Consider the following 20,128-nt stretch of genomic DNA (forward strand, 5'->3'; position numbering starts at 1 on the left):
CGGATGCACCTTTGTTAGCATAGGAGCAGTGAGCATCAGTCTGCTTCGGAGCCCCATACGCAGTAGGGTTCGCTGAAAGGTTTTAGACACACGTATGGTAGCTCTGTGGTTGATTTTTACTGTGAGCTGCTCAACTGTAGCGTGTCATTCGGCCCCCGTGCACATTAGTAGCCGACATTTACCTCACATCAATAGCACGTGGTGCTCCGCAGTTTCCACATAGTTTATTCCAAATAGTGACATTTGTCCACTCACGATACACTTTCACCACAGCAGCATACGAACAGTTCACAAACTGCGCTGTTTGAGAAATACTGCCACCCTTGGCCCGAAAGCCAATACACATCCCTTTTTGCAACTGATAAATCGCCCCTTTTACCCATGGAAACAAGTGATATGCGTTCAGACAGCCTATCGCACACCTTACATACCCACCAAACCAGCCCACGACATCACTACCTTCATGGGCTACGCGTTGCTGACGTCAAAAGTAGGAGGTGGTCATAATGTGAACACACACACACACTTTGACAGAGCCTACCACAGAAGGAGCTCAATAGAGCTTACAAAGTAAAGGGGGGGGTGGGGTGAACGAGATAAAAAAAAAAAAAAAAAGTCCTCAATTTGTACTGTGGGCCGGCCAGATGCAAGTATAAAGTGAAGGAAAGATAATAATGGTCCCATTCAGCGTGATTTAAAGAGGCTCTGTCACCAGATTTTGCAACCCCTATCTGCTATTGCAGCAGATCGGCGCTGCAATGTAGATTACAGTAACGTTTTTATTTTTAAAAAACGAGCATTTTTGGCCAAGTTATGACCATTTTTGTAGTTATGCAAATGAGGCTTGCAAAAGTCCAAGTGGGTGTGTTTAAAACTAAAAGTCCAACTGGGCGTGTATTATGTGCGTACATCGGGGCGTTTTTAATACTTTTACTAGCTGGGCGTTCTGATGAGAAGTATCATCCACTTCTCTTCAGAATGCCCAGCTTCTGCCAGATCACGCTGTGACGTCACTCACAGGTCCTGCATCGTGTCAGACGAGCGAGGAAACATCGGCACCAGAGGCTACAGTTGATTCTGCAGCAGCATCAGCGTTTGCAGGTAAGTAGCTACATCAGCTTACCTGCTAACGCCGATGCTGCTGCAGAATCAACTGAAGCCTCTGGTGCCGATGTGTCCTCGCTCGTCTGACACGATGCAGGACCTGGGGCAGGAAGTGACGTCACAGCGTGATCTGGCAGAAGCTGGGCGTTCTGAAGAGAAGTGGATGATACTTCTCATCAGAACGCCCAGCTAGTAAAAGTATTAAGAACGCCCCGATGTACACACATAATACACGCCCACTTGGACTTTTACTTTTAAACACACCCACTTGGACTTTTGCAAGCCTCATTTGCAAAACTACAAAAATGGTCATAACTTGGCCAAAAATGCTCGTTTTTTAAAAATAAAAACGTTACTGTAATCTACATTGCAGCGCCTATCTGCTGCAATAGCAGATAGGGGTTGCAAAATCTGGTGACAGAGCCTCTTTAAGTCAGTATCTGTACAGGCACAGACAATTACATTGCTAGGAGTGTGTAAACTAAGCTTGGAGTGATAGGGTTTATAAGAACATGTGATTTGCGAGTAAAAAAGTTACAGAAATAGGAATGCATTAAAGAGGCTGTCACCACATTGGAAGTGCCCTATCTCCTAAATAAGGATATCGGCGCTGTAATGTAGGGGACAGTAATGCATTTTATTTAGAAAAACTATCTATTTTTACCACGTTAGGAGCGATTTTAGCTTTATGCTAGTTTCTTAATGCCCAAGTGGGCGTGTTTTTACTTTAGACCAAGCGGGTGTTGTACAGGGGAGTGTATGACGCTGACCAATCAGTGACCAATCAGCGTCATGCACTTCTCTCCATTCATTTAGTCAGCGCATAGTGACACTGCGTTGTTCGCTATGTGCTGTCTTATACTGACATATTAACGTTACTGAAGTGTTTAGACAGTGACTAGACATTGCTTCCAGCCAGAATGGGATGTCTATTCACAATCCCTGCACTTCGTTAACCTTTGTTAGGTACTTCCAGCAGAACAAGAGTAATCTCGCTGTAAATGACAGGTTACAGCGAGATTACGCTTTGCTCTGCTGTAAGTACCAAACGTTAACGAAGTGCAGGTATTGTGAATAGACATCCCGTCCTGGCTGGAAGGAATGTACTTGTAATGTGGAGACAGAGCCTCTTTAAGGAAATGTGATAATCGGAGGCAGCGTATTCCAGAGAACAGGGCATCATGAGAAAAATCAAAGATGGGAGGATCCAATTATTATAGTGGATGAGACACAAAAGTCAGGTAGCATGGGTAGGGAACTAGACTGAGTTGTAGCAAAGTGAATAGGGAGCAGCATTGAAGAGCCTTGTGGACATTAACCAAAACTTTGAATTCTGGAGGGGATAGATAGCCCATGCAATGACACACATGGGGGGAAAAACAAAAAGGCCTAATGCACAGGACCATGGCGATTTTGCAGTCTGCAAAACTATGGATCCATGGTTAATATTTGTGGTCCATTTGTCCACAAAAAAAACTTTCATAGTACATCAGTGTGTCATCGGTATTCACAGATCCGCACAAAAACAAAACAAAACCTGAAATGGATGTCCCAACCTTTTGAGTAAGTCACATGAATTTGGCGTCGCTTGGCAATGCATCCGCAATAGCGGATGAGACACGGACAGCAACCCATATGCCTTCCACAAAGTTCCCGGTCCCATATACTTCTATTGGCGAGTCTGCCGCAAATACGGACAGTAAAGTGACATGTCCCGAGTTTTTGCAGCACAGGTTTGCGGCCTAACAGGGATACGTGAACATCACGGTTGTGTGCACGGAGCCATACAAATGAATGGGTCCTTGTGCTATCCGCAAAATTCTGGCTAGCACACAATAAAAACACAGTCGTGTGCATTAGTCCGTTGTGTCGTGATCGGTCAAGATGAACTGATGCATTCATGATGGAGTAGAGTATTTGGCGTGAGGAAGAACAGTAAGTAATGAGTTGCACTAGTGAAAGTTAGAAATACTATAATGAAGGGGACAAGTTCTACCTGTTTCTACTTCTGTAGTAAATTATTCCCCAAGGAAAAGCTGCACTTGAGACGCACATTCGGGTTAATGTTTGTCTTAATAGGGAGATATATTCACAGATCGCCAATTTATGTTATGATTGAGTAGAAATTAGGGGTGGGGGGATATATTAAAAGGTTTACAACAGTTTTTAGGTGGAAAAAACTAGCTACTTTACCCCTTGCCATTGTCCTAAAATGGAGACAAAAGATGGCTGGGTTTAGCAAAAGCAGTCATCTACTGCAATGACAGATTTACCATAGTTTACGGCAGAATATGGTGTAAGTCGTGGTGCAAATCTACACCTGCTCATAGCAGAAGTGGATTTGCATTTCAGTCGCATGGACAGTCAAAAAAGTGACAAATATATTAAGAGGTGTGCACCTCTAACTAATTTATGTCGACCGAAAATGTGTCACATTTATTAAGGCTGGCATTTGAAACGCCAGTCTTAAAATATTCACCTCATTGTTTCCTTCTGTGAATGGGTTTACCTTATTCTGTATTGCACTATGCGCCATTTGTTGAAAATTGCATTCCCAAACTGAACTGTAATGGTTATTTTATACTGTGGGTGCGTTTTTTTGTTTTAACCATCTAACCAGATATTGCACGGTTATAGCTTTGGCAATGCATTAAATTGTATATTGTTAAATCCTCGATCTGTTGAACAGAAATTAAGTTTTCTATCAGAAAAGATACACGATTACACCCACCTGTGCTTCCACACCTAGGTTCTTGTTTACACTGAGCTTTTTGGCCAAACGTTTGGCCATTTCCAACTTCTCTGCATTTCCTGCTGTGGGTGTTGGTGCATTAGCCACAGCAGCTGCTCCTCCTGCACCACCTGCAGCTCCACCTCCAACTGATCCACCAGATGCCCCTGGTCCTGTCATGTCTTTTACCCTCTTCTTAGAATTGAACATGCTTTCAATTTGCTCATCAATCTGAAATTGCAAAAAAAAAAAAATTAAATAAAAAAAATCAATACAAATCAAATATATACACATACATACTTTTTTCCAAAGGTTATAAAAAACGATGTACAAAATAAAAACATGTATACACAGATATATTGAACAGATTGAAAGATACATATAGGTATTTACAAAAGTAGGCTATACCAGGTCATTCATTTTAACATTCACAAGAATTAGCTTTGTGGTAAATGCTAGTGACCGTAAATATATAACGCTATGTTCATGTTTTTACATTATGTTTAGAGGATATAAGCCAAGAATGTTCCCGGCGTATATGCTGAACGCATCCAAAGCCTTTAATGAACCAGACATGTTCCAAAAAAATGGTATCCTTTTGGAAGGTATGCTTCACCATAGCCTTTTTTTCTACTATATTAATAAGAGGAATTAAGACTTCCCAGTGTTTAGATAAACCTGAAAGTCTCCAAGACAGCCCCTATAAGATTTTAATATACTCAAATTATGTGGGTAATTTCCCGGATACGGTTATGTTGACTTTCAGGAAACAGAACTATTGGAGAGTTTAACTCCTCTTTCCCCAAATAGTTTCCATCACAGGACACCTGAGAGCTATAGCACTGAAGACTTTACGGCCAAAAGTCATATCATCATTGACGAACATATCAAGCCTCTAGTGCTTTGTAAAAGGTATGTCATCTTTTCAATGTAGCCACCCTGCAAATTGGTTCAAAAGTAGAGACCCTTTCTGCTTAACAGGTTCCCGACCGCTGGCCGTATTTATACGGCCAGCGGTCAGGGTCTCTAAAGTCCGCCGTATAGACTATTTACGGCGGCACTTCAGAGACTGTGCACGCGCGATCGCGTGCACACAGCTCTGTGCCCTGGCTGTTGCTAACAGCCATGGGCACTGGGCAGAATGTCAGGGGTCAATCTTTTGGCCCCTGAACATGTGATCGCTGTGACAACCAATCACAGCGATCACATGAATTTCTGCATAGAAAACAGTGTGCACGCGATCGCGTGCACACAGCCCTGTGCCCACGCTGTTACCAACAGCTCTGGGCACTGGGCAGAGTATCAGGGACTAATCTGATGGTCCCTGAACATGTGGTCGCTGTGAAAACCTATCACAGCGACCACATTTGTTTTATTTTGACTTTTCTGGCAGTAAATCTCCTGCCTCTTTTCTTCTCCTCTAACATTGTTTCAGTTTGAGGAGAAGAAGAGACTCGGGAGAATTGCTGCCAGAAGATTACAGTTACACAAAAAATACAGTTACACTCTAAAACATTCTCTGTATAGATAGATTTCTATCTATCTATACAATCTATCTATCCATCTATCTTTTTTTCTATATATCTACCTTTCTTTCTTTTATTCTATTAGAATAGGCAGGTAGGGAGTATATAATTATATATATATCCACATATATATAATATATATAGCAATAGCGGTTTATTTTTTTGTTAGCGGTAGTGTAGATATATATAGCAGTTCGTTTGTGTGTTTTATATTAAAAAAAACAAAAACAAAAAACAATTTGTTTAGTTAGTGTTAGTTACGTTATGGCGAGGAAGTTGTTTAGCGCCGAGGAGGCATACGCCATGCTGTGGTCTGAGTCGGAGACCGCATCAGAGATGGCGTCCGAGATGGAACCTGTTTTGGGCAGTGACGATGACCGCGTCACTTCAGGTTCATCTTCAGGGGACGTTGTCCCTGATGCAGTTGAAACTGCAGAACTTGAAAGCGCAGGGCCAAGTAGCGCTGTAGCACGGGACAGCCTGGTCCCTTCAGTCCAGGCTCTTGTATGGGCACCTGCCCCATCTTTTGGGCCTAGAATCCACGGATTTACTGCCACTCTTGGCATAACCGTGGACAATACAAATTTTGTCCAAATGGATTACTTCCATTTATTTATAACGGACGACATCCTAAATCAGATTGTCCACGAAACAAATTTATATGCCACTCAATATATAAGGCAGAAACCTTCATCCACCCATGCCAGAGATTGGACGCCCACCAATTTGCTGGAATTAAAAAAAAAATTTGGGGCTCACCCTAAATATGGGTATTGTCAAAAAGCCCTCCATTAGGTCTTACTGGTCAACAAGACCCGCCCAAGCCACCCCAGTATATTCTGCAGTAATGCCCAGGTCTCGTTATGAGACAATAATGAGGTTCCTCCACTTCAATGACAACACACAGGCCCCCCCAAGTACCGATGCAAACCAGGATCGGTTGTTCAAAATAAGACCGCTAATAAATTCCCTGAATAATTTATTTCTGCAACTCTACACCCCCTGAGCAGAATGTAAGTGTGGACGAATCCCTCCTCAACTTTCATGGCAGACTTAGCTTTCGCCAATATCTACCTTCAAAAAGGGCAAGATATGGCGTTAAGCTCTACAAATTGTGTGAAAGCGGGTCAGGATATACCACCGCCTTCAGGATTTATGAAGGGCAGGACCGCACAATAAATGTTCCTGGAAGCCCCCCTGATCTTTCCACCAGCAGTAAGATCGTGTGGGAGATAATGCAGCCTCTGCTTCACAAGGGGTACCACCTGTACTGTGATAATTTTTATTCGAGTGTGCCCGTTTAGGCATTTGCATGCTGCAAGGACTGGGGCATGTGGTACCATGCGCAAAAACAGAATTGGTTTTCCACAGCAATTAGTGGGGAAGCGCATGGTAAAGGGGGACTCCTGTGCTTATGCATCTGAAGAATTGCTGGCGGTTAAGTTCAGGGATCGCAAAGATGTGTATGTGCTAAGCACGATTCATACCACAGGAACAGTGGCAGTGAGGGAAAGAGGGGCAACATCGGACAAGCACAAACCAGTGAGCGTGTCCGAATATAACAAGTACATGGGGGGGGTGGATTTGAGCGACCAGGTTTTAAAGCCCTATTTAGTAAAACGCAAAACTAAAACCTGGTACAAAAAAGTGGCCATTTATTTGTTACAGGTGGCCATCCACAACTCATTTGTGCTCTACAAAAAAAAACAGAGGCAGACACACAACTGGATTTCCAGGGAAAAATTATTGAAGGCCTCATTTTTGATGTTCAGGACACCCGAGAATGCCCCCAGTCTGAGGATGTCACGCGACTGACTGAAAGACACTTCATCAGTCGGATTCCCCCAACACCAACCAGAAGCAACCCTCAGAAAAAGTGCCGCGTCTGCAGAAAAGACGGGCACCGCAAAGATTCCCGATATTTCTGTCCCTCACAACCAGGCCTGTGCATTGAGCCATGTTTTAAAAAATACCACACTGTTCTGAATTATTAGATTTTAGTTAATTCGTTGAAAATATATTTGCCCTACATTACGTTTTTATTTTTCCCCTGATTTTACTCCAAGGGTGAGGGAGGGAATGGGTGGGGGGTGGATGTCATGTTTGCATATTCTCTAAAGTTCATCTGCTGGAGAGCTCCATTTGCATAAACCTGCAATTTCTTATTTTAGAAAACCCAAAAAAATAAATTCCCATTATACCCCTAGATGAATATTTTGGGATTTCTGCTTCAAGAGCAGATATTTTGGAAGTGTTCTAGAAACTCTGTTGAGTTTTGTAAAACCAGCTTTGAAAAAAAGCGATTTGTGAAATAAGCTTCTTCTATCGTCCGCCCTCCTACTTCTCTATGTGATAAATAAGGCCCACATATTTGGTATCCCCGTGCACGGGAGAAGTGGCAGAATGTGAAAGGAGATGAATTTTGGCCGTGTTCTATGCCGTGTGTGAAAAATGCTGGTATAAACTGACGCAATTGCTAAAAAATTGCTAATTTTATTTTGATCCATCTTATTCAAGAAACTTTCAGAAGAAAACTGGACTGTCTAAAAATATGATAAACTCCTTGAAGAAAACCTTGTGGGGTCTACTTGCGTGAATGAAGTAATTTATGGGGTGATTCTAATCTTTCAGCAGCATTAGGCCCCCCAGAAACCAGTATGCGGCTATAAAATCAAGTGCAGAATTCCTGGACCGAAAAGGCCAAAAAGCCTCCTTTTATGCCAAGCCCTGGCACATGCCCGTGAATAAAGCACACATATTTGGTATCCCCATGCACAGGAGAAGTGGAAGAATGTGAAATGCGATGAATTTTGTCCGTGGTCCATTTTGTGTGTGAAAAAGCTAGCATAAACTGACGCATTTGTAAAAAAAAAAAGGTAATTTTATTTTGTTCCATCTTATTCAAGAAACTTTCAGAAGAAAACTGGACTGTCTAAAAATATGATAAACCACTTGAAGGAAACCTTGTGGGGTCTACTTGTGTGAATGAAGTCATTTATGGGGTGATTCTAATGTTTCAGCAGCATTAGGCCCCCCAGAAAACAGTATGCTGCTATAAAATCAAATGCAAAATTCCTGGACCGAAAAGCCTCCTTTTATGCCAAGCCCTGGCACATGCCCGCACAGTGAATAAGGCACACATATTTGGTATCCCCATGCACGGGAGAAGTGGAAGAATGTGAAAGGAGATTAATTTTGTCCGTGGTCCATACCGTGTGTGAAAAATGCTAGCATAAAATGGCGCAATTGCTAAATTCTTGCATTTTTTTCCAATTTTGCCCACTTTAGAGAAAAAAATAAAAATTATATATACTGACAAATGCCACTAAAACAAAGCCCTATCTGTCCTTTAAAAAGAGTGTAAAATTCAAAGATGAACTTTATTCACCTGCTGAGTTATAGTCATCTAAAGAAGCGCATAGCAAAATTGTGAAATTTGCTCTGGTCATTTAGCTGTAAAACAGCCTAGTCCTTAAAGGAACAGTGTCATCACAAATTATTTTTTTATATGTTAAAGATGTTGGTGCTTTATTAAAAACGTTTATATTTATTTGTGTGTGTGTTTTACTTTTTCTTATTTTTACACTTTTCCTTCCCTATGGGGGCTGCCATTTTTTGTTCCATTTCTGTATGTGTCGATTAACGACACCTGCAGACATGGAATACGGCAGCCACAGTCCCATAGGGACTGCGAACGGTTCCCGTCCCATTCACTTGTGTGTACGGCGTCTGTGTGGGAACTGCGCATGCGCCGCTCCCACACAGTCCAATTTGAAATTGGCGCCGTCCGGCGCCATTTTCCTGTGGACCGGAAGTCGCGGCCGGACAGTAATATTACTACTTCCGGTCGCGGCTTCCGGACTTGTGCACTTGGACCAGCGGCAGCAGACGGAGCAGACGGGCCGGAGGGAGCCGCGGCGGCAGGAGCAGGTAAGAGATTTCAATGTATGTTCGTGTTTGTGTGTGTTTACTACTGTATGTAAACCTACTACACTGTGTGTTAGCTCAAAAAATGGCGACACACAGTGTAGGAGGTTACACCGTTCAAACCCCTGGTTTATCCCGGCACTAGCCAGGATAAAGGAGGGGGGGGGGATGCTGAGAGCTCACTAGAGCGAGGGCTTTTTACCCAATTTTGCAATGCTGCAATTTTGGGAATAGCTCCATCTAGTGACCCAAAAAGGGTAATACGGTATTATAAATTAGAATTAATTTATAATATTTCCTGACTCGTGAAAAAAATAAAAAAAAATTGAACAATGTTTAATCACCCACACACTAAATGTTTAATTAAAAAAAAACAAACATGTTTTTCTGGCAACACATTCCCTTTAACCGGTTAAGAGCCTGCAACTGCTCTTTTGAACTGGATGCTGTGTAAACCTTTGAACACGGTCATTACAAAAAAAAAGTATTATGATGTTAATTCAAAAGTTTCGTTTTTTTATACTTTGAGATAGCAGTTTTTTATGCTGAAACCAGATTCCGTCAGGTCAGCAGGACCGATTACTTTGGCGACAGCAGAATCCACCTTTTATCGATCACATCTAAGGTCATAACTTAGATGTGATAGGTAACCGCTGGATCCTGTGTATCAGACAGTCCCGCTGATCTAACAGACTCGGATTTCAGTGCAAGGTACATCTTCTTTGTATCCAGGATACATAGTAGTTGTAACTCAAAAAAGCAAAAAATGTTTTAATAAAACCAATTACAAAGCTGCATTGAACACCATGATACAACTTTTTAAAAGGGTTTTCCAAAACCTTTTTTTTTTTAACCCCTTCCTGCTCCTGGACATACTATTAGGTCATGGTAGCTGCATTGTTCGCGCTCCATGACCTAATAGTACGTCACGGGAGTAACGGCCGTTTCGGCCGTCCTCCCGACACATACAGGCGCTGTGACAGCTGCTGTCTCGTACAGCAGCTGTCACATCTCCTACAGCGGGGACCGATCGTGTGATTAACCCCTTAAAAGCCGCGTTCAATAGGGATGGTGGCTTTTTAGGGGTTAAGCTACCATCACCGGCCTACTACACGATAGCAGCCGGCGATGGTAACTATGGCAACCGGACACCTAACAATGGTGTCCGGCTATGCCATCGACGGAAGCCTAGTGGGTCCTGACAACGTCAGGACCCACTATGCTTGCTGTCAGTGAGTAGCTGACAGCTCTAATACACTGCACTACGCATGTAGTGCAGTGTATTAGAATAGCGATCATAGCCTCCTGCCCTCAAGTCCCCTAGTGGGACAAAAGTAATAAAGTAAAAAAAAAAAAGGTGTAAAAATAAGAAAATAAAAGTTTTAAAAGTGATAAAAGTAAAAATCCTCCTTTTTCCCTTATCAGTCCTTTATTAATAAAAATATATAAACAAACAAATAAACTATACATAATTGGTATCGCCGTGTCCGTAACGGCCTGAACTACAAAATAATTTCGTTATTTATCCCATGCGGTGAACGCCGTAGAAAATAAACCGTACCACAATCACAATTGTTTGGTCACTTCACCTCCCAAAATGGAGTAAAAAGAGATCAAAAAGTCGCATGTACCTAAAAATAGTAATGATTGAAACTACAGTTCGTTACGCAAAAAATAAGTCCTCGCACGGCTTTAAAAAAAGTTCTGGCTCTTAGAATAAGGTAACACAAAAAGTGAATGATTTTTTACAAGTATTTTATTGTGCATACGCCATAAGACATAAAAAAAACTATAAACATCTGGTATCGCCGTAATCGTATCGCCCCGCAGAATAAAGTGAATAGGTCATTTAAAGCGCACAGTGAACGCTGTAAAAAAAACAATAGTAGAATTGCTGTTTTTTAGTCACCACGCAACTTAAAAATAGAATAAAAACGGATCAAAGTCGCATGCACCCCATGAAAACTAAAATGAATTCCTCAAGGGGTCTAGTTTCCAAAATGGGGTAACTTTTGAGGGGTTTCCACCGTTTTGGCACCACAAGACCTCTTCAAACCGGACATGGTGCCTAATAAAAAGGAGGGCTCAAAATCCACTAGGTGCACCTTTGCTTCGGAGGCCGGTGCTTCAGTCCATTACCGCCCGAGGGCCATATGTGGGATATTTCTCAAAACTGCAGAATCTGGGCAATACGTATTAAGTTGCGTTTCTCTGATAAAACCTTTTGTGTTATAAAAAAAAATGGTATAAAAAGGATTTTGACAAAAAAAAAAAGTAAATTTCACCTCTACGTTGCTCTAAATTCCAGTGAAACACCTAAAGGGTTAATAAGCTTTCTAAATGCTGTTGTGAATACTTTGAGGGGTCTAGTTTCTAAAATGGGGTGTTTCATAGGGGTTTCTAATATATGGGCCCCTCAAAGCAACTTCAGAACTGAACTGGAACCTAAAAAAATAAATGAGGCAATACTTCGCTTCTTACATTATACTGATAATGAGCCGTGCCCACCCTGAGATGAGCCCAGTTTTGACCGTTTGTATAAACGGAGACCCCCTATTAGACAGTTTCAGTGCCCAGTTTTCCCAAGCATACACCCCCTGGAATTGTATTTCTATTGATGAGTTCTTGGTACATTTTAAAGGGAGGCTTCAATTCCGCCAGTACCTGCCGAGTAAGAGGGCAAGGTATGGCGTGAAGATGTATAAGCTGTGCGAGAGAGCATCAGGGTATACGTACAAATTTAGGCTATACGAAGGGAAGTACACCAGTATTCAGCCCCCAGAATGCCCCCCCTTACTGGGAGTGAATACAAAAATTGTGGGATTTGGTGCACCCACTGCTGGACCAGGGTTACCACTTCTACCTGGATAATTTTTATACCAGCGTCCCACTCTTCAACTGCCTTGCTTCCAGAAGTACTGCGGCATGCGGCACTGCTAGAAGAAATCTGAGAGGCCTCCCTAAGACTCTGCAGGGCAAACACTCAGAAGGGGTGAGAGCAGGGCACAATCTAGCAGCAACATATTGTGTGTCACGTACAAGGACAAGAGAGATGCCACACCAGTACCCATGTACCAGTACGAGGTACCAGTAGAGACCCCCAAACCAGACTGCATCCTGCACTACAATAGGTACATGGGAGGGGTGGACTTGCCAGATCAAGTCCTGAAGCCCTACAGCGCCATGCGGTGTGGTATAAGAAGTTGGCCGAGCACATCATACAGATGGCATTGTACAATGTGTACGTGCTACGTCGATTTACAGGCCAGAGAGGAACTTTCCTGGAATTTCAAGAGGTGGTTATCAAGAACCTAATCTTTAGGGACCAAGAAGGGGGGGGGGGGGGGCACACAGTACTTCTGGAAGCGAGGCCACACGCATCGTACCAGGGCAACACTTTCTAGGAGAAGTTCCCCAAACTGGCAAGAAGGTGCAAAGTCTGCTATAAGAGGGGGATAAGGGAGGACACAATATATCAATGTGACAAGTGTCCCGAAAAACCAGAGCTCTGTATTAAAGTGTTTTTAAAATTTATCATACATCCCTTGAGTTTTAATCTACCCCAGTTTTACTTACCGTGATGTACTCCGCACAGCTTATCCCCCTCATCTTTCCCTTCTGAGCCCTGCTGTGTGCCCAGGCAGCTGATAACAGCCACATGTAGGGTATTGCCGTACCCGGGAGAACCCACATTATAGTTTATGGGGTGTATGTCTCCGGTCAAAATGCTCACTACACCTCTAGATGAATGCGTTAAGGGTGTAGTTTTTAAAATGGGGTCACTTCTTGCGGGTTTCAACTGTACCGGTACCTCATGGGCTTCTGCATACATGACTTCGCACCAGAAAATCCCCGGTAGGCCAAATGGTGGTCTTTTCCTTCTGAGCCCTCCCATGCGCCCAAACGGCAGTTTATCACCACAAATGGGGTATTGCTGCACTCAGGACAAATTGGGCAACAAAATTGAGTATTTTATTTCTTGTGAAAATAAGAACTTTTGAGCAAAAACTACATAATATTGGAATATATATTTTTTTAAATTCCCAGCCCAATTCAAATAAGTTCTGTGAAGAAACTATGGGGTCTAAATGGTCACATTACCAATAAATGAATTCCTTGAGGGGTGTAGTTTCCAAAATGGGGTCACTTCTGGTGGGTTTCCATTGCTTTGATACCTCTGGGGCTCTGCAAATGCGACATGGCACCCGAAAACCAATCCAGCAAAATCTGCACTCCAAAGAACACATAGTGCTCCTTTCCTTCTGAGCCCAAACGGCAGTTTATCCATACAAATGGGGTATTGCCGCACTAAGGACAAATTGGGCAACAAAATGGGGTATTTTGTTCCCTGTGAAAATAAGAACTTTTGATCACAAATGACATCTTATTGGAAAAAATGACATTTTTTTAAATTTCACAGCCCAATTCAAATAGGCGCCGTGAAAAAAACTGTGCGGTCAAAATGATAACCATAAATGAATTCCTTGAGGGGTGTAGTTTCCAAAATCGGGTCACTATTAGGGGATTCCAACTGTTTTGGCACCTCAACACCTCTTCAAACCTGGCATGCTGCCTAAAATATATTCTAATAAAAAAAGTGGCCTCAAAATGCACTAGGTGCTGCTTTGCTTCTTGGGCTTGTGTTTTAATCCACGAGCGCAGTAGAGCCACATGTGGGACATTTCTAAAAACTGCAGAATCTGGACAATACATAGTTAGTAGTATTTCTCTGGTAAAACCTGTGTTACAGAAAAAAAAATTGAATAAAACTGAAATTCAGCAAGAAAAATGAAATTTGCACATTTCACCTCCACTTTGCTTTAATTCCTGTAAAATGCCTGAAGGGTTAAAAAACTTTCTAAATGCTGTTTTGAATACTTTGAGGGGTCTAGTTTTTAAAATGGGGTGTTTTATGGGGGTTTCTAATACATAGGCCCCTCAAAGCCACTTCCGAACTGAAGAGGTAACTTAAAAAAAAAAAAGGCTTTTGAAATTTTCTTAAAAATATGAGAAATTGCCGTTTATGTTCTAAGCCTTGTAACGCCCAAGAAAAATAAAAGAATGTTCAAAAACCGATGCCAATCTAAAGTAGACATATGGGAAATGTGAACTAGTAACTATTTTGGGTGGTATAACCGTCTGTTTTACAAGCAGATGCATTTAAATTCTGAAAAATTCTATTTTTTCAAAATTTTGCCATTTTTCACCAATAAACACTGAATATATCGACCAAATTTTACCACGAACATGAAGCCCAATGTGTCACGAGAAAATCTCAGAATCGCTTGGATAGGTTTAAGCATTCCGATGTTCTTACCACAAAGTTAAATAGGTCAGATTTGAAAAAATGGGCTCTGAGCCTTAAGGCCAAAACTAGGCTGCGTCCTTAATGGGTTAATCACTGCAACACTTCTCTATCTATTAATATGTGTGTTCGTTGTCTTGCTATTCCGGTCATACAGTTCCCGGTAATGCGCCAGCAGCAGGAACTCATCATGCCTACTACACCCAGCTATAAACATTTTCTAATCTCCGTTGCCATTTTACTGCTCTCATTAGATCCTTTGAGAGCCAACGATAAATGTGCAACATATCAGTGCTGTACCAACCACCACTCTTACATAATTGTAAAAAAAACCAAAAAACTTAATTTGACCCCAGAACCAGAGTCCCAGAGCAGAGCGCTAGTATATGCTTTTCTCCGGGACTCTGTGGTAGCCCCTGACATCACTACCCATATATGGACAGTGTTGTCAGGCGCTTCCCTAGAGCCGGAGTCCTGGGCAGAGCGCTAGTGCTCCGGGTCTCTGGAATCTCCTAACCACATCTAGCAACTGGCTCCTGACAGTTTTCAGTCCGCTGCTAGGGGGGAGAAAATGACCCACAGGTGCTGTGAAGGAGTGGGCACGCGTGGTAAACACTGCTAGTGTGGAAACCACACATGCTCAGGCACTAGCAGTGTTTACCACGCATGCCCACTCCTGCGCTATCACAGCCCCTGCACATCATTTTCTCTACCCTCGCAGCAGACCGGAAACTGTAAGAAGGGAGTATCCGGTCCACCCCTTCCCTCAGTGTACAGTGACGTCAGGATTGAAGTACCCGTACATTGAGCCAGCCGGAAAACGGAACTTAGATCATGGACGGGCTAGCGCCGGAAGGACTTTACTCAAGTAGACACATCACGTGACCGCGATGGAATCGGGTGTTAGAAGATTAAATCAAAACATAAGTATATTGCAAATTACATTAATTTCTATTTCACTGCACATATAAATAGTTAAAGGTTGAAGGGGTTTTCTGGAATCTATTAACTATTTTAGCAGTACATTTGTCCCTAAAAATTGATGGCCTATCCTATTCACAGTATTGTAGCCTGGGAGAAGGCTGCAATACTGCGAATCGCCGCTATATCTGTGTCGAAGATTCACAGTGAGCAAGTAGAAATGTAGGGGAATCACAGTGAGCAAGTAGAAATGAAGGGGAAGCAGCGCTCGTACGAGCGCTGCACCCCCTTCAAAACAGCTAATCGGCATTGATCCCAGGTGTCGGACCCCGAGCGATCAGCTATTGATGGCCTATCCTGAGGGTAGGCCATCAATTTTCAGGGATTGAAAAACTCTTAACATATGCAGAAAGTAAACATTTGGCTCAAATCAAATATTTAACATTTTTGATTTAGCCATATTCGATAGATCAGTGTCTCTCGGACCAGGAATAGAGGAGGGCTCAACAGATTCAGAGCCTGGCTTGGCTGGAGAGTTCAGAACAGAATTACCCTAGACCTCCGCACGATCTTTTTAAAATGTACCACCAGTGTCTTGGTATCATAATAAGATGTTCAACGTGCCCGTGTAAAGCCACCATGGCTCCCAGCGTCTAACATCACAGCTCCAGGTTTGAAATGCGCAAGCCATATAGTTGATTCAGTCCCAATATGCCTCCTTGCACTGAGTCTTCCTTGAGCTGCCACTGGAGGAATCTCTGCTGGGGAGAGCTGTCCTGCAGTTACCTGGCTGCAGCCTACAAACAGGAGGGAGAAGAGCACCGACCATATCCACCACAGGTACATAAAGAAAACTTCATGAGCTCTGTAAAGAGCTTCAAGTACCTATATAGTCTGCCTTCGGACAGGAAAGAACACTGGTGCTGGGCGGAAGGGTGGGCTTTTAAACCTAGTTTTACCCCATTCTCAGGTGTGCAGTCATGGAGACAACTTTGTGGGGAAAAAATACTGTGTGTGTAATTTTTCTATGTGCTACAATGGGAGTCAATGGGCGATGTATGCAATAGTAAGGCTTACAGTTGCGCACGTTTGAGCTGTATATTCGGCATAAAACATCGATAGTCCCGTCCCGTCCCCCCCTAGAGTATACACCAAACGTAGTGTAAGAAAAGAAAAAAAAAAAAAAACGAGATGTGAACAGAGCCTAATCTAGATTGAAGTGTAAATACTTCATTCTTGCAACATATCAAATATCTATAAAAGCACGAATATTTACACAAGGTGGTTTTATACATTTCAGAAAAAAAACTTAATCTCAAGTCACCCTTAGGGTATGTTCACACGGCAACGCCATTTAAGTCTGAAATAACAGAGCTGTTTTCAAGCGAAAACTCCTGAATTTCAGACGTAATTGCTCGTACTCTTTTTTTCGCGGCGTCCATTACGGACGTAATTGGAGCGTTTTTTCTATGGAGTCAATGAAAAACGGCTCCAATTACGTCCTGAGAAGCGACATGCACTTCTTGAGGAAGCAGTCTTTTTACGCGCCGTCTTTTGACAGCGGCGCGTAAAAAAAAGAAGCCCACCTGCACAGAACACTGAATTCAATGTTCAGATGTTTGCCGACGCTTTGGAGCCGTATTTTCGGGCGTAATTCCAGGCGTAAAACGCCTGAATTACGTCCGTAAATAGGGCGTGTGAACATACCCTTATTCTTAACCTACTACAAATTCAATGTGCATTAGGTATGGCTTTCTATAGAAATGACCACAAATATACACTTACATCAAGAGCAGCGTCCTCATCATCTGAATCTTGGAGGCCAAGTGCTGCCTTCTGGAGCTTTTTCCTTTCATTTGCCAAAGCTTGCTCGGTTTCATCAAACTTAAATCCTTTACCGGAAAATCCACTTGTTTTCTTAATCACTTTGCCTTCCTGATAAGAGACATAATTGAAAAACAAAGTAGATTTCAGGGGCATGAAGAAGGGAGCTACTATTGCACTAAACTCCAAACACAAATATTGTAGAAAGCGAATATTATATATAGACATGGAGTGCCACTTGGACATGGTCCTCAACAGAGTAATTTTGAACCATATAAAAACCATTATTGGCCAAACAGTCTCAAAATACATCATTAAATGAGCAAAGGAAAGGTTTACATGATGAGGTAATTCAGACCTTATTACTATTTAATATGCACAGAGAACATGGAATTGGGATTTATTCTTGAAGCACATTACTATATTGCATTCATTGCTGAAGTCATCATGGAGCGCATTATACAGATTACTACTTACAGCTTTCTGTTGCTCCTTGAACTCCGACCACAACTTCTCCAACTCTGGAGGAACTGCATTTCCTGACAGCTCCAATGCCTTGATTATATCCCCAGCATGGCGAGCTTGGTCTTCTGTGATGAATGTGAAAGCGTAGCCCTAGAAAAAGAAAACGCACCTTCTCATTTACTGCTCTACAGTACAGCAGAAAATGTTTAACAAATTATTATTACAGGAAAATTGAGTGACTCAAAATACAAACTATAAAATGCAAATATTTTTTTACATACTTTCTAAAACAGAGTAAGTATTATAAAGGGGAAGCCAACCCTACAAACCGATTAACCCCTTCCCGTCGTAAACAACTTTCAGATTTTAATTTGTTTTTTCCTTCCCACCTTCCAAAAGCCATAACTTTGTTATTTTTCAGTGATATTGTCCTATGGAGGGCTTGATTTTTGCAGGATGAGTTGTAGTTTTGTGTAGTGCCATATAATGTACTAAGAAACGGGGGGGATTTGTGGGGTACAAAATGAAAAAGATTCCTCCATTGTTTTTTGCGCTTCGTTTTTACGGAATTCACTGTGCAATTAAAACATGTTAACTTTATTTTGCGGGTCAAAACGATTACGGCGATACAAAGCATATATAGTTTTTTTTATATTTTACTACTTTTACAAGTAAAAAACCAAGTATAAAAAATTTAATTGATTTTGTGTCGCCAAATTCTGAGAGCCATAACTTATTTTTCCGTCGATTAAGTGGTAGGAGGGCTTATTTTTTGCAGGATAAGCTGTAGTTTTTAATGATGCCATTTTGGGGTTCATGCAACGTTTTGATCACTTTTTATTCCATTTTGTGTGGGAGATGAGGGGTCCAAAAAAATAGCGATTCTGGCGCTTACAATTTTTTTTTACGGCGTACACCATGCGGGTTAAATAATAACATATTGTAATAGATAAGACTTTTACGGATGCGGTGATACCAATTATGTTTATTTTTTTTTTTTTACTATGCTCCAGGGGGGAAAATGGGTAAAGGGGTTTTCCTTGAACTTTTAAATGTATTTTTTTTCACTTTTTTTTTTATTAGTCCCCCAAGGGGCCAGAGGCAGGTCTTAGTAGGAGAACAAAGATGGCGTGCCTGGGGGACTTCATTAGGCCCCCAGGCAGCCATAGCAACCATCACCACCCCGCGATTGCATTGCGGGGGGCGCGATGAGCTGCGATCACGCTCGTTACTGTGAAGGGTCGGCTGTAACATACAGCCGACACCTGCATCGTATGGAGCGGGTTCACTCCGCGAGCCCGTTTCATACTTCCCCTACCTGGCTATGACATATGGATACGTCAAATGTCGGGAAGGGGTTAAAAACACTAGAAAAGAAAAAACGGCAATATAAGTAGCCAAGTGAATGAAATGCATGTTCGGTACAAATGAGTCGTCCGGCGGTACATTGTCTGATCAAGGAAAGGATCAGTTTTTAAGGAAAATTCAATACAGAGTCAAAGTCTTTCTTGACCCTTTTGATATGTCATTTGACCAGTGTAGTTTCATCTTGAAACCGTTTTGCAGCTTAAAGCTCTGTCCACATCAAGTCGGAGCCTTCCACCAGACATACTTCAGGAGTACTGCGCGATTTATAACTCTGATGCATGCCACTGTATAGGCTCCCATGTTAAAAACTGTATACCACGCTTTATACTTTTTGTGGTAGGTCTTGGCATAGAAAAGCGTAGTTTGCTACGCCTTTCTATACAGCAAAAAATAAAAAATTACAAGTATACCATACCGGCCTGATGGAGGCCAAATAGACACTCTTCTGGCCTCTGTCAGGTGAATGGTGCCCTATGAATATGGTTAACATACAGGCCAGGTGCTTATCCTAGCGTATACATCAAACATAGGACTCAAACTCAGTGACAACAGAGCCTTAGATATAGATTTAACATTTAAAACACTTAGATATAGATTTAAGCATATAAAAAGTTCAGCAACTTTGAAACATACTATGCATTATTAAAAATTCAAGGTACAAAGCTTAAAGGAACAGTGTCATCACAATTTTTTTTTTTAATATGTTAAAGATGTTAGTGCTTTATTAAAAACGTTTATATTTATTTGTGTGTTTGTGTTTTACTTTTTCTTATTTTTTCACTTCTTCTTCCCTATGGGGGCTGCCATTTTTTTTTCCATTTCTGTATGTGTCGATTAACGACACATACAGACATGGAATACGGCAGCCACAGTCCCATAGGGACTGCGAACGGGTCCTGTCCCATCCACTTCTGTGTACGCCGTCTGTGTGTGAACTGCGCATGCGCCGCTCCCACA

General features: G+C 42.0%; 1 protein-coding gene across 1 annotated transcript in view; it reads right to left on the reverse strand.

Moving 5' to 3' along the window:
- The window catches only part of DDX46 (DEAD-box helicase 46), a 152,665-nt gene that overhangs the window by 16,773 nt on the left and 115,764 nt on the right, over positions 1–20,128 (reverse strand). The window contains exons 17-19 of the mRNA XM_075856327.1: positions 17,816–17,953; positions 17,300–17,449; positions 3,836–4,066 (exon numbers count right to left, since the gene is read on the reverse strand). Coding sequence (XP_075712442.1) covers positions 3,836–4,066; positions 17,300–17,449; positions 17,816–17,953 — 519 coding nt within the window. The remainder of the gene's footprint in view (positions 1–3,835; positions 4,067–17,299; positions 17,450–17,815; positions 17,954–20,128) is intronic.

Source organism: Rhinoderma darwinii, chromosome 3 (assembly GCF_050947455.1).
Source record: "Rhinoderma darwinii isolate aRhiDar2 chromosome 3, aRhiDar2.hap1, whole genome shotgun sequence".
NCBI lineage: Eukaryota > Metazoa > Chordata > Amphibia > Anura > Rhinodermatidae > Rhinoderma > Rhinoderma darwinii.